The sequence below is a fragment of the Salvelinus fontinalis genome, chromosome 25 (genome assembly GCF_029448725.1).
Source record: "Salvelinus fontinalis isolate EN_2023a chromosome 25, ASM2944872v1, whole genome shotgun sequence".
Lineage (NCBI taxonomy): Eukaryota > Metazoa > Chordata > Actinopteri > Salmoniformes > Salmonidae > Salvelinus > Salvelinus fontinalis.
In genome coordinates this window covers 42,259,920-42,273,033 of record NC_074689.1, presented here as the reverse complement: position 1 = coordinate 42,273,033, position 13,114 = coordinate 42,259,920, and the positions used below count along the sequence as shown (strand labels likewise).

Here is a 13,114-nt window from a genome sequence, read left to right as displayed (position 1 = left end):
AGGCCAGTTGAGAACACCTTTATTTAACCAGGTAGGCCAGTTGAACACCTTTATTTAACCAGGTAGACCAGTTGAACACCTTTATTTAACCAGGTAGGCTAGTTGAGAACACCTTTATTTAACCAGGTAGGCTAGTTGAGAACACCTTTATTTAACCAGGTAGACCAGTTGAGAACACCTTTATTTAACCAGGTAGGCTAGTTGAGAACACATTTATTTAACCAGGTAGGCTAGTTGAGAACAAGTTCTCATTTACAACTGCGACCTGGCCAAGATAAAGCAAAGCAGTGCGACACAAACAACAACACAGAGTTACACATTTAGAATAAACAAACGTACAGTCAATAACACAATAGAAAAGGAAAATAGAAAAATCTATGTACAGTGTGTGCAAATGTAGAAGAGTAGGGAGGTAAGGCAATAAATAGGCCATAGAGGTGAAATAATTACAATTTAGCATTAATACTGGAGTGATAGATGTGCAGATGATGATGTGCAAGTAGAGATACTGGGGTGCAAAAGAGCAAGAGGGTAAGTAATAATGTGGGGATGAGGTAGTTGGGTGGGCTATTTACAGATTTGACAGCTGATGCTTAAAGTTAGAGAGGGAGATATAAGACTCCAGCTACAGTGATTTTTGCAATTCGTTCCAGTCATTGGCAGCAGAGAACTGGAAGGAAAGGCGGCCAAAGGAAGTGTTGGTTTTGGGGATGACCAGTGAAATATACCTGCTGGAGCGCGCGCTACGGGCGGGTGTTGCTATGGTGACGAGTGAGCTGAGATAAGGCGGGGATTTACCTAGTAAAGACTTATAGATGACCTGGAGCCAGTGAGTTTGGCGACGGATATGTAGTGAGGGCCAGCCAACGAGAGCATACAGGTCGCAGTGGTGGGTAGTATATGGGGCTTTGGTGACAAAACGGATGGCACTGTGATAGACTGCATCCAGTTTGCTGAGTAAGGGCTATTGTAAATGACATCGCCGAAATCAAGGATCGGTAAGATAGTCAGTTTTATGAGGGTATGTTTGGCAGCATGAGTGGAGGAGGCTTTGTTGTGAAATAGGAAGCCGATTTCTAGATTTTATTTTGGATTGGAGATGTTTAACGTGAGTCTGGAAGGAGAGTTTACAGTCTAACCAGCCACCTAGGTATTTGTAGTTGTCCACGTATTCTAAGTCAGAACCGTCCAGAGTAGTGATGCTGGACGGGCGGGTGGGTGCAGGCAGTGTTGTTGAAGAGCATGCATTTTGTTTTACTAGCATTTAAGAGCAGTTGGAAGCCACAGAAGGAGAGTTGTATGGCATTGAAGCTCGTTTGGAGGTTAGTTAACACAGTGTCCAAAGAAGGGCCAGATGTATACAGAATGGTGTCGTCTGCGTAGAGGTGGATCAGAGAATCACCAGCAGCAAGAGCGACATCATTGATATATACAGAGAAAAGAGACGGCCCGAGAATTGAACCCTGTGGCACCCCCATAGAGACTGCCAGAGGTCCGGACAACAGGCCCTCCGTTTTGACACACTGAACTCTATCAGAGAAGTAGTTGGTGAACCAGGCGAGGCAGTCATTTGAGAAACCAAGGCTATTGAGTCTGCCGATTAAAGAATGCGGTGATGGACAGATTTGAAATCCTTGTGGAAACTGTGGGAAGCATTGGAGTCAACATGGGCCATCATCCCTGTGGAACGCTTTCGACACCTTGTAGAGTCGATGCCCTGACGAATTGAGGCTGTTCTGAGGGCAAAAGGGGAAGCGGTGCAACTCAATATTAGGAAGGTGCTCCTAATGTTTGATATACTCCGTGTATGTACAGCCTTACCAATGGATTGTGCACCCATGAATTGGAGTATCGGCCTTCTCAGTGAGTACGGTTACATTGTGGATAGTCAGATTAATATAATAGTTCATTTTAAAACGTTTACATGTTTTGCAGGAAGAACGATTTCCTTTTAAAATGCAGTTTACATGACACATCTGAAATAAGGCTACCTGATGGAACTTTTGATAAATGCAGAAAAATCATCCAATGAAGATAAACGTTCTACCACAGTGACAATGTTATTTTTGGGAAGCGTATTGATTCTGGACTTAATAAGGTTTGTGGAAACTACTTCTTTACATGTAGTTGTTCTGAACTGACTTCACACTAAAGAGGGGCTCTCGCGGGAGGCTCTCGGCTGGTGCTACAACAGATCAAATACGCAGATCAAAGTGTTTACATGGCGTAACAATTAGAAATATTGCTCAGAAAAGTGTTTTAAATGGCGTAGGCTTACTTTGATTTTGATCTTACACTTCGATTTATTAAGATAATCAGAGTACGATGTTTATGCAATGACTATTGCGCAATCTGCCTACTGCTACATTCAGTTTAATATCTAAAAAAATTACTGTGCATGTAAATGTACACAGTGACACCTACAGATTACAATTCCAAAGAGTCTCCACAAATATTAGTGTCGTAGCTCTTATTGCAGGACTTTGACTGTGGGGAAAAAGCCTTCCCAGTCAGTCCTATTGTGTTTATTGGACATTCATATTGGGCTCTACAGCCTTACCCTGTTTCATGGGTGCCCACTCCACAGGTAAGGCTGTACAGTCCAATATGAATATCCAACACAAACAGTGTGTGTATGTCCCCAAGTCAATTATGCAGTCTAATACATCCAGTGGGATTTTAAATGTTTTTTTTTTTACTGGTTTGTCAAATTGATTAATTATAGTATTTATTTTTAAGTTGTATAATAACATTCCAACTTTGTTTAGCATTATCTAGCGCAAAGATGGCATTATTCCACTATTTGTATTAATTTGGATCAGTTTCAATGGGGGGGGGCTTTTATTTTGAAGTCAAACCACACGTTCCGCTGTTGTGCCTAATCCTTATTGTGGCTAGCTTCACACAAGTCAAGCCCAGCGGTGTTTGCAGGAGCATCGGCTACATAACCACGTCGGGAGAATAGTGCACTCAACAACTGTACTATCGCAAACGTGTTTAGCTGTGGAATATGTCTACCTCACGGACAGTCATATGTTTGCTGAGAAATGACTTGCGTCTTCACGACAATGAGGTAAGTTGATTCTAAATTGGATCAGAAATGTGTCTGATAGTCTTGGAACAAAACGATTCCAAAATGTGTACCGTTGACTTAGCCATGTTCAATGTGATATACAGTGTTGCACTTTCTCTTCACTAATGTAAAGTATATTTGGTTTTATCGTGCATTCTCTGATCATTTTATTTCTTCTCATCTGACACCAATAAACAGGGAAAAAATGCTAAAATCTTCTTGTGGTATAATGGCAAACAAACGTTATGCCGGTCATACACTACACGTTTTCGCCACGTTTTTGCCATCCCAGACGAATAGACATGATCGGGGTGAAATCCTGTATACTTGGGCTAGAAATAGTTGCCTGGGTACCCAAACCGCTTTCTCCGGTCTAACCTAACGTAGCAGCCGTAAAATAAATGCCTGAAAAACTAGGGCTGAGGTCCAAACATTTAAAAGACACACCCTCGTCCACTTACCCTCGCCTTATACCCTTGGGGGAATCCCCGTCGCCATCTTGGTGGGCGGTCCAAATGATTAGCCAAGCAAGGGAAGTTTGCAACTTAAGCCCTCAGACCTCGTTTTCATTCGGCTTTGCGAGTGTACAATTATGTTCAATACGGGCTTGAAACTCCCCATAATTCAATTCGCGATGATTGTACATCAGAGTCCGCGAAAAGTTCAAAACAAATCAATGGAGAAGTCAACATACAAGTGTAAGTAAAAACGAATGTAAATAAGTTAGAAATTATGCTGCTAATGCATTTGAAGGCACAAACACTTCTTGTAACACATTTTCCTCCTTCAGAAGTTCCAGCTAGGCAGGCTGTTATTTATCTAATTAATTTGCTAGCTATCATACAGTAGGCGTATATTAATCATTATATATTTAATGTAAGTAGACATGCAATCATAATTGACTAGAGCATATATAAAGCACCCAGGGTGGCTGAAAACACAATCATCGAGGGATGAACAAGTAAAGAATTTCCGGCCAGGGGCGGTCCATTTAAAAACAATCCTTCCTCCCTCGCCCTGCAAGTGTACATCCGTCAGACGTTATGTTACGTTATCAGAAGTGTCCACTTCATTTGAGGGCTGAAGAGTGTGTCTTTTCTGTGTGTGTTTGGACTGCACGTAGATCACCCTACTACACACTAGTCTTGAAGAAGAAATGTCAGGGGAGGTTCTCTGCTGCGCTCTTCAACCAGTAAACGTGGAGGAGTTGTTCGGATGGAGTTTTGCCACAGAGTTTCTAAACCCAGAGGCTTAATTTCTCAATATGGGGGCGCTGTTTTCACTTTGTAAAAAATCGTTCCCAAATTAAACTGCCTCGTACTCAATTCTTACTCGTACAATATGCATATTATTATTACTATTGGATAGAAAACACTCTCTAGTTTCTAAAACCGTTTGAATTATATCTGTGAGTAAAACATAACTCATTTTGCAGCAAACTTCCTGTCAGGAACTGAAAAATCTGAAATCGAGGGCTCTGTTCCAGGGTCAGTTTATTAATTTGCATGTAATCTATCGGTCGACATGCACTGCATACGCCTTCCCCTAGATGTCAGTAGGCAGTGAGAATTGGAATGGGGTGTCTAGCTAGATCTGAGGCCGAACAAGACCTGTTGAAACGGAAGGACTGGTCTTTTCATGGTTTGACCTGACGCAAGAAGGACCTCTCCATTGCGCTCTGAAAAGCTTTCGTTTTATAAGTTAGATATCTCCGGCTCTGATTTAATTTGATATATGTGTTAAAAACATCATAATGTAGTTATTTTAAACCGAGTTATATCAGTTTATATCAGTTTAATGCGATTTTCGATATTTTCTTTGTTTGGCGTTATGGTGGGTTGGCCACTTATGTGCCTCATGGCTAGCTTCGTTAGCTAATTCCACAGATGAAGATGACATTCTACAACCAAACAACGATTATTCTGGACAAAGGACAACTTGTAAAAGATTCTGATGGAAGCTCATCAAATAGTAGGAACAATTTATGATGTTAATTCGTATTTCTGTCAAATGTTTAGACTAATATTCCGCCATTAATTTCGGCGCGGTCTCGCTATAACGTAAGCTGTATGTCGTAGTAACGTTAATTTTAAAAATCTAACACAGCGGTTGCATTAAGAACTAGTGTATCTTTAATTTGCTGTCCAACCTGTATTTTTTTAGTCAAGTTTATGATTAGTTACTGATTAGATTAGGTGCCGCTCCAAGATTTCTCCCGACATTTTGTTTGCAGTTTGGCTACTATTCACATTGTAAAACCACGATTTGTGCCGCTAAATATGCACCTTTTCGAACAAACCATATATGTATTGTGTAATATGATGTTATAGGACTGTCATCTGATGAAGTTTGAGAAGGTTAGTGCAAAAATTAATATCTTTTGCTGGTTTATTCGCTATCGCTAACGTTATGTTGAATGAATGGGGCTGTGTGGTAGGCTATTGTAGTAAGCTAATATAATGCTATATTGTGTTTTCGCTGTAAAACACTTAAAAAATCTGAAATATTGTCTGGATTCACAAGATGTTTGTCTGTCATTTGCTGTACACTGTGTATTTTTCATAAATGTTTTATGATGAGTATTTAGGTATTTCACGTTGGTTTCTGTAGTTATTCTAGTTGCTTTGGTGAGAGTTGTGATGGTGGCTGCAATGGTAAACTATGATTTATACCTGAAATATGCACATTTTTCTAACAAAACATATGCTATACAATAAATCTGTTATAACACTGTCATCTGATGAAGTTGTTTCTTGGTTAGTGACTATATCTTTATATATTTATATCTTTATATCTTTATATATCCTATATATTTAGATCTTTATATTTATATCTTTATTTTGTCGAATTTGTGATAGCTACCTATGCAGTAAAAAAAATTGTGGAAAAAAAAGTTGATTCTTTTGCGATCGTGGTTAGCTAATAGATTTACATATTGTGTTTTCCCTGTAAAACATTTTAAAAATCAGAAATGATGGCTGGATTCACAAGATGTGTATCTTTCATCTGGTGTCTTGGACTTGTGATTTCATGATATTTAGATGCTAGTATTTACTTGTGGCGCTATGCTAGGCTATGCTAGTCAGCTTTTTTACTGATGAGGGTGCTCCCGGATCCGGGATGAGTACCAAGTAGAAGTTAACAACGTGAGTCTTCTGGGAAAGCTTGCAAAACAGGCCAGGGTTGGAGAAGTACATGGAGAAGAAATGAGAAATTATTTTTTAGTACATTTTCTTAATCTAAAGGCCTAGATTCTAATATTTTAAGTAGTTGAACATGTTATAAGTATATAGTATATAAGTATATAAGTGAACGTGTTATTACTCCAACCTCGTGAAAGTGACAAACTGACACGTTTTCATTTTCATCAAAAACAACTTTATATCGAAGGAGTTTGGCACGAGACCGCGGTTCGATGACGTGTTTCTGTACATGAGCTTCGCTAGCCAACGTCGCCATGAGACAACGCCTACAAGTGTGATCGGGGATTTCTATTGGAGAAGCAGTTTTATCCCATCTTCATAGTATACGATCTTAGGTGTAAAGTCCGAAAGAGGAAGTCCTGTCACAGGCCCTCTTTCCTATTGGTCAGTGCTATCTGGGATCTTTACCATTTTAAAATGTAGACTTCAATGGGGTAGGGATGTCCCAAGGATACCGGATAGCACGGACCATTTCCCCTGAAAACCGGAACATCTGGTTATTGGGGACTCGGCAGCACCGAGGTATAATAAGAACCAACTGCACCCGGTAGCAGCACAAGCAGCGATGACATCATCACAACACATTTAAGTGTGTGCCCTCGGGCCACTACTGTACTACCCCATATCGACAACACAAAATCTATATGTACGTGGGTTTGTATGCATGTGTCTGTGCCTATGTTTGTGTTGCTTCACAGTCCCCGCTGATCCATAAGGTGTATTTTTATCTGTTTTTTTAAACCCGATTCCACGGCTTGCATCAGTTACCTGATGTGGAATAGAGTTCCATGTAGTCATGGCTCTATTTAGTACTGTGCGCCTCCCATAGTCTGTTCTGGACATGGTGACCATGAAGAGACCTCTGGTGGCATGTCTTGTGGGGTATGCATGGGTGTCTGAGCTGTGTGCCAGTAGTTCAAACAGACATCTCAGTGAATTCAACATGTCAATACCTCTTACAAATACAAGTAGTGATGAAGTCAATCTCTCCTCCACTTTGAGCCAGGAGAGATTGACATGCATATCTTTAATGGTAGCTCTGTGTACATCCAAGGGCCATCCAAGGGCCAAATTATTAGTAATTTATTTCTACTAACTCATGGCTCCTTGCAGCATGCCTAAGGCACGTTCACGCAGATGAGCAGGGACCCTAGGCATCTTTCTTTTGGTATATTTCAGAGTCAGTAGAAAGGCCTCTAGTGTCCTAAGTTTTCGTAACTGTGACCTTAATTGCCTACCGTCTGTAAGCTGTTAGTGTCTTAACGACCGTTCCACAGGTGCATGTTCATTAATTGTTTATGGTTCATTGAACAAGCATGGGAAACAGTGTTTAAACCCTTTACAATGAAGATCTGTGAAGTTATTTGGATTTTTACGAATTATCTTCCAAAGACAGGTTCCTGAAAAAAGGGATGTTTATATTGCTGGTTAGCTAGCCAGCTAAAGATAATTAAGTGAGCATGTGACGAAGACAGGGCTGCTTGCTTGGTGAAGTGTACTTGTGATTATTTACTTTTTAAAATCCGCTGTCGTTGGCTGTGGCAAGCCACTCGCCGGCAAACCACCATGCCCACTCACTCATCGTGATTTACAGGCTGAATGATGTTCAATGAGCAGCTCGTAGAGCGCCCTCTATCTGTGGAAAAAATATTAAATGTTATCCAGCTGTTTCACTGGGCCCTCTATCTGTGGAAAAAATATTAAATGTTATCCAGCTGTTTCACTGGGCCCTCTATCTGTGGAATAAATATTAAATGTTATCCAGCTGTTTCACTGGGCCCTCTATTGTAACCCCTGTGTTATGCAGCTGTTTCACTGGGCCCTCTATTGTAACCCCTGTGTTATGCAGCTGTTTCACTGGGCCCTCTATTGTAACCCCTGTGTTATGCAGCTGTTTCACTGGGCCCTCTATTGTAACCCCTGTGTTATGCAGCTGTTTCACTGGGCCCTCTATTGTAACCCCTGTGTTATGCAGCTGTTTCACTGGGCCCTCTATTGTAACCCCTGTGTTATGCAGCTGTTTCACTGGGCCCTCTATTGTAACCCCTGTGTTATGCAGCTGTTTCACTGGGCCCTCTATTGTAACCCCTGTGTTATGCAGCTGTTTCACTGGGCCCTCTATTGTAACCCCTGTGTTATCCAGCTGTTTCACTGGGCCCTCTATTGTAACCCCTGTGTTATCCAGCTGTTTCACTGGGCCCTCTATTGTAACCCCTGTGTTATCCAGCTGTTTCACTGGGCCCTCTATTGTAACCCCTGTGTTATCCAGCTGTTTCACTGGGCCCTCTATTGTAACCCCTGTGTTATGCAGCTGTTTCACTGGGCCCTCTATTGTAACCCCTGTGTTATCCAGCTGTTTCACTGGGCCCTCTATTGTAACCCCTGTGTTATCCAGCTGTTTCACTGGGCCCTCTATTGTAACCCCTGTGTTATCCAGCTGTTTCACTGGGCCCTCTATTGTAACCCCTGTGTTATGCAGCTGTTTCACTGGGCCCTCTATTGTAACCCCTGTGTTATGCAGCTGTTTCACTGGGCCCTCTATTGTAACCCCTGTGTTATGCAGCTGTTTCACTGGGCCCTCTATTGTAACCCCTGTGTTATGCAGCTGTTTCACTGGGCCCTCTATTGTAACCCCTGTGTTATGCAGGTGTTTCACTGGGCCCAGAGGAATGCTGAACACATCGTTCCCCTGTACTGTTTCGAACCTGGTCATTACCTGGGGACAGCCAACTACAACCTGCCCCGTACCGGCCCCTTCCGCCTGCGCTTCCTACTGGACAGCATCCAGGACCTCAGGACCAGTTTGATACAGAGAGGCAGGTGAGAGGAGCTGCTCTCGTCATATACACTGTACCACACCATAACCATACTGTACCACACCATAACCATACTGTACCACACCACAACCATACTGTACCACACCACAACCATAATGTACCACACCACAACCATACTGTACCACACCATAACCATACTGTACCACACCATAACCATACTGTACCACACCACAACCATACTGTACCACACCATAACCATACTGTACCACACCATAACCATACTGTACCACACCACAACCATACTGTACCACACCATAACCATACTGTACCACACCATAACCATACTGTACCACACCACAACCATACTGTACCACACCACAACCATAATGTACCACACCACAACCATAATGTACCACACCACAACCATACTGTACCACACCACAACCATACTGTACCACACCACAACCATACTGTACCACACCACAACCATACTGTACCACACCACAACCATACTGTACCACACCATAACCATACTGTACCACACCATAACCATACTGTACCACACCATAACCATAATGTACCACACCACAACCATACTGTACCACACCACAACCATACTGTACCACACCATAACCACAAGTTAGTAGTAGTAGTATAGCCCCTGTCCTACAGCAGGTAGTATAGCCCCTGTCCTATAGCGGGTAGTATAGCCCCTGTCCTACAGCGGGTAGTATAGCCCCTGTCCTATAGCGGGTAGTATAGCCCCTGTCCTATAGCGGGTAGTATAGCCCCTGTCCTACAGCGGGTAGTATAGCCCCTGTCCTATAGCGGGTAGTATGGCCCCTGTCCTATAGCGGGTAGTATGGCCCCTGTCCTATAGCGGGTAGTATGGCCCCTGTCCTATAGCGGGTAGTATGGCCCCTGTCCTATAGCGGGTAGTATGGCCCCTGTCCTATAGCGGGTAGTATGGCCCCTGTCCTATAGCGGGTAGTATGGCCCCTGTCCTATAGCGGGTAGTATGGCCCCTGTCCTATAGCGGGTAGTATGGCCCCTGTCCTATAGCGGGTAGTATGGCCCCTGTCCTATAGCGGGTAGTATGGCCCCTGTCCTATAGCGGGAAGTATGGCCCCTGTCCTATAGCGGGTAGTATGGCCCCTGTCCTATAGCGGGTAGTATGGCCCCTGTCCTATAGCGGGTAGTATGGCCCCTGTCCTATAGCGGGTAGTATGGCCCCTGTCCTATAGCGGGTAGTATGGCCCCTGTCCTATAGCGGGTAGTATGGCCCCTGTCCTATAGCGGGTAGTATGGCCCCTGTCCTATAGCGGGTAGTATGGCCCCTGTCCTATAGCGGGTAGTATGGCCCCTGTCCTATAGGGGGTAGTATGGCCCCTGTCCTATAGCGGGTAGTATGGCCCCTGTCCTATAGCGGGTAGTATGGCCCCTGTCCTATAGCGGGTAGTATGGCTCCTGTCCTATAGCGGGTAGTATGGCCCCTGTCCTAACCTATAGCGGGTAGTATAGCCCCTGTCCACATTAAGCCCCTGTCCTATAGCGGGTAGTATAGCCCCTGTCCTATAGCGGGTAGTATGGCCCCTGTCCTATAGCGGGTAGTATGGCCCCTGTCCTATAGCGGGTAGTATGGCCCCTGTCCTATAGCGGGTAGTATGGCCCCTGTCCTATAGCGGGTAGTATGGCCCCTGTCCTATAGCGGGTAGTATGGCCCCTGTCCTATAGCGGGTAGTATGGCCCCTGTCCTATAGCGGGTAGTATGGCCCCTGTCCTATAGCGGGTAGTATGGCCCCTGTCCTATAGCGGGTAGTATGGCCCCTGTCCTATAGCGGGTAGTATGGCCCCTGTCCTATAGCGGGTAGTATGGCCCCTGTCCTATAGCGGGTAGTATGGCCCCTGTCCTAACCTATAGCGGGTAGTATAGCCCCTGTCCACATTAAGCCCCTGTCCTATAGCGGGTAGTATGGCCCCTGTCCACATTAAGCCCCTGTCCTATAGCGGGTAGTATGGCCCCTGTCCTATAGCGGGTAGTATGGCCCCTGTCCTATAGCGGGTAGTATGGACCCTGTCCTATAGCGGGTAGTATAGCCCCTGTCCTATAGCGGGTAGTATAGCCCCTGTCCTATAGCGGGTAGTATAGCCCCTGTCCTATAGCGGGTAGTATAGCCCCTGTCCTATAGCGGGTAGTATAGCCCCTGTCCTATAGCGGGTAGTATAGCCCCTGTCCTATAGCGGGTAGTATAGCCCCTGTCCTATAGCGGGTAGTATAGCCCCTGTCCTATAGCGGGTAGTATAGCCCCTGTCCTATAGCGGGTAGTATAGCCCCTGTCCTATAGCGGGTAGTATAGCCCCTGTCCTATAGCGGGTAGTATAGCCCCTGTCCTATAGCGGGTAGTATAGCCCCTGTCCTATAGCGGGTAGTATAGCCCCTGTCCTATAGCGGGTAGTATAGCCCCTGTCCTATAGCGGGTAGTATAGCCCCTGTCCTATAGCGGGTAGTATAGCCCCTGTCCTATAGCGGGTAGTATAGCCCCTGTCCTATAGCGGGTAGTATAGCCCCTGTCCTATAGCGGGTAGTATAGCCCCTGTCCTATAGCGGGTAGTATAGCCCCTGTCCTATAGCGGGTAGTATAGCCCCTGTCCTATAGCGGGTAGTAAAGCCCCCTGTCCTATAGCGGGTAGTATAGGCCCTGTCCTAAGCTCTCCAGCTCTTTATTATATATAGTGAAAATAACAATGGCTGGTTCAGGACACACTTGTCTTCTCCAGGTTTTCTTGGGGTGGTCTGCCAGAGATCAGGCTCGCCGGTTCAGTGCTTCTTTTTGTATCCCTGTTGAAGACACATTTTTTTATAAAGATTATTTTAATGTATGGATTCAAATGAGCATTTATTTTATGATGTGAAGCACTTTGTTACTTGTTTTGAAAAGCGCCATACAAATAAAGTTACTATTTACCTTAACAGTTATATAAAAGTTATATCATAAAAGTTACTATTTACATTAACAGTTATATAAAAGTTATATCATAAAAGTTGCTATTGTGTACATTAACAGAGCCGTCATCCCATTCTGTTTCTACGAGAGAGAGAGATATGACTAATCCACTACCCAGGATGCAGCTTGCTCTGAAAGTGGGGCCACTGTATGTTTTTGGTGTTTTCCTCTTCCAGCACCCTGGTGGTGAGACGGGGCAGACCAGAGGAGGTGGTTGGTGATCTCATTAATGTTTTCCTCTTCCAGCACCCTGGTGGTGAGACGGGGCAGACCAGAGGAGGTGGTTGGTGATCTCATTAATGTTTTCCTCTTCCAGCACCCTGGTGGTGAGACGGGGCAGACCAGAGGAGGTGGTTGGTGATCTCATTAAGCAGCTAGGTTCTGTTAGCGCTGTGGCCTTCCATGAAGAGGTTAGTACACAACATATTAACTCTCTTATTTATCACGCTGTAGCAACATCATATCTATCAATATATGTATCTTACTCACCACTATAGATACAGTATCTAATACATTTATTTAAATTGACTGATTTCCTTATGAAATGAAATTGTTGCGTTTATATTTTTGTTCATTGTATACAGTACCAATCAAATGTTTGGACACACCTACTCATTTAAGGGTTTTTCTTTATTTTTACTATTTTCTACATTTTAGTGTAGAGGACAGGGGCTATACTACCTGGGGGGGCTATACTATCAAAACTATGAAATAACACATATGGAATCATGTGGTAAACATATTTGAGATTCTTCAAAGTTGCCACCCTTTGACAGCTTTGCACAGTCTTGGCATTCTGTCAACCAGCTTCATGAGGTAGTCACCTGGAATGCTTTTCCAACAGTCTTGAAGCAGTTCCCTCATGCTGAGCACTTGTTGGCTGCTTTTACTTCACTCTGCAGTCCAACTCATCCCAAACCATCTCAATTGGGTTGAGGTCAGGTGATTGTGGAGGCCAGGTCATCTGATGCAGCACTCCATCACTCTCCTTCTTGGTCAAATAGCCCTTACACAGCCTGGAGGTGTGTTGGGTCATTGTCCTGTTGAAAAACAAAT

At 43.9% G+C, this 13,114-nt stretch overlaps 1 protein-coding gene across 1 annotated transcript in view; it reads left to right on the top strand.

Annotated features, from left to right (window-relative positions):
- Window positions 1-2,903: 2,903 nt before the first annotated feature.
- cry-dash (cryptochrome DASH) overlaps window positions 2,904-13,114 on the top strand; it is a 48,956-nt gene continuing 38,745 nt past the window's right edge. The window contains exons 1-3 of the mRNA XM_055882220.1: window positions 2,904-3,073; window positions 8,924-9,096; window positions 12,375-12,468. Coding sequence (XP_055738195.1) covers window positions 3,011-3,073; window positions 8,924-9,096; window positions 12,375-12,468 — 330 coding nt within the window. The 5' untranslated portion in view covers window positions 2,904-3,010. The remainder of the gene's footprint in view (window positions 3,074-8,923; window positions 9,097-12,374; window positions 12,469-13,114) is intronic.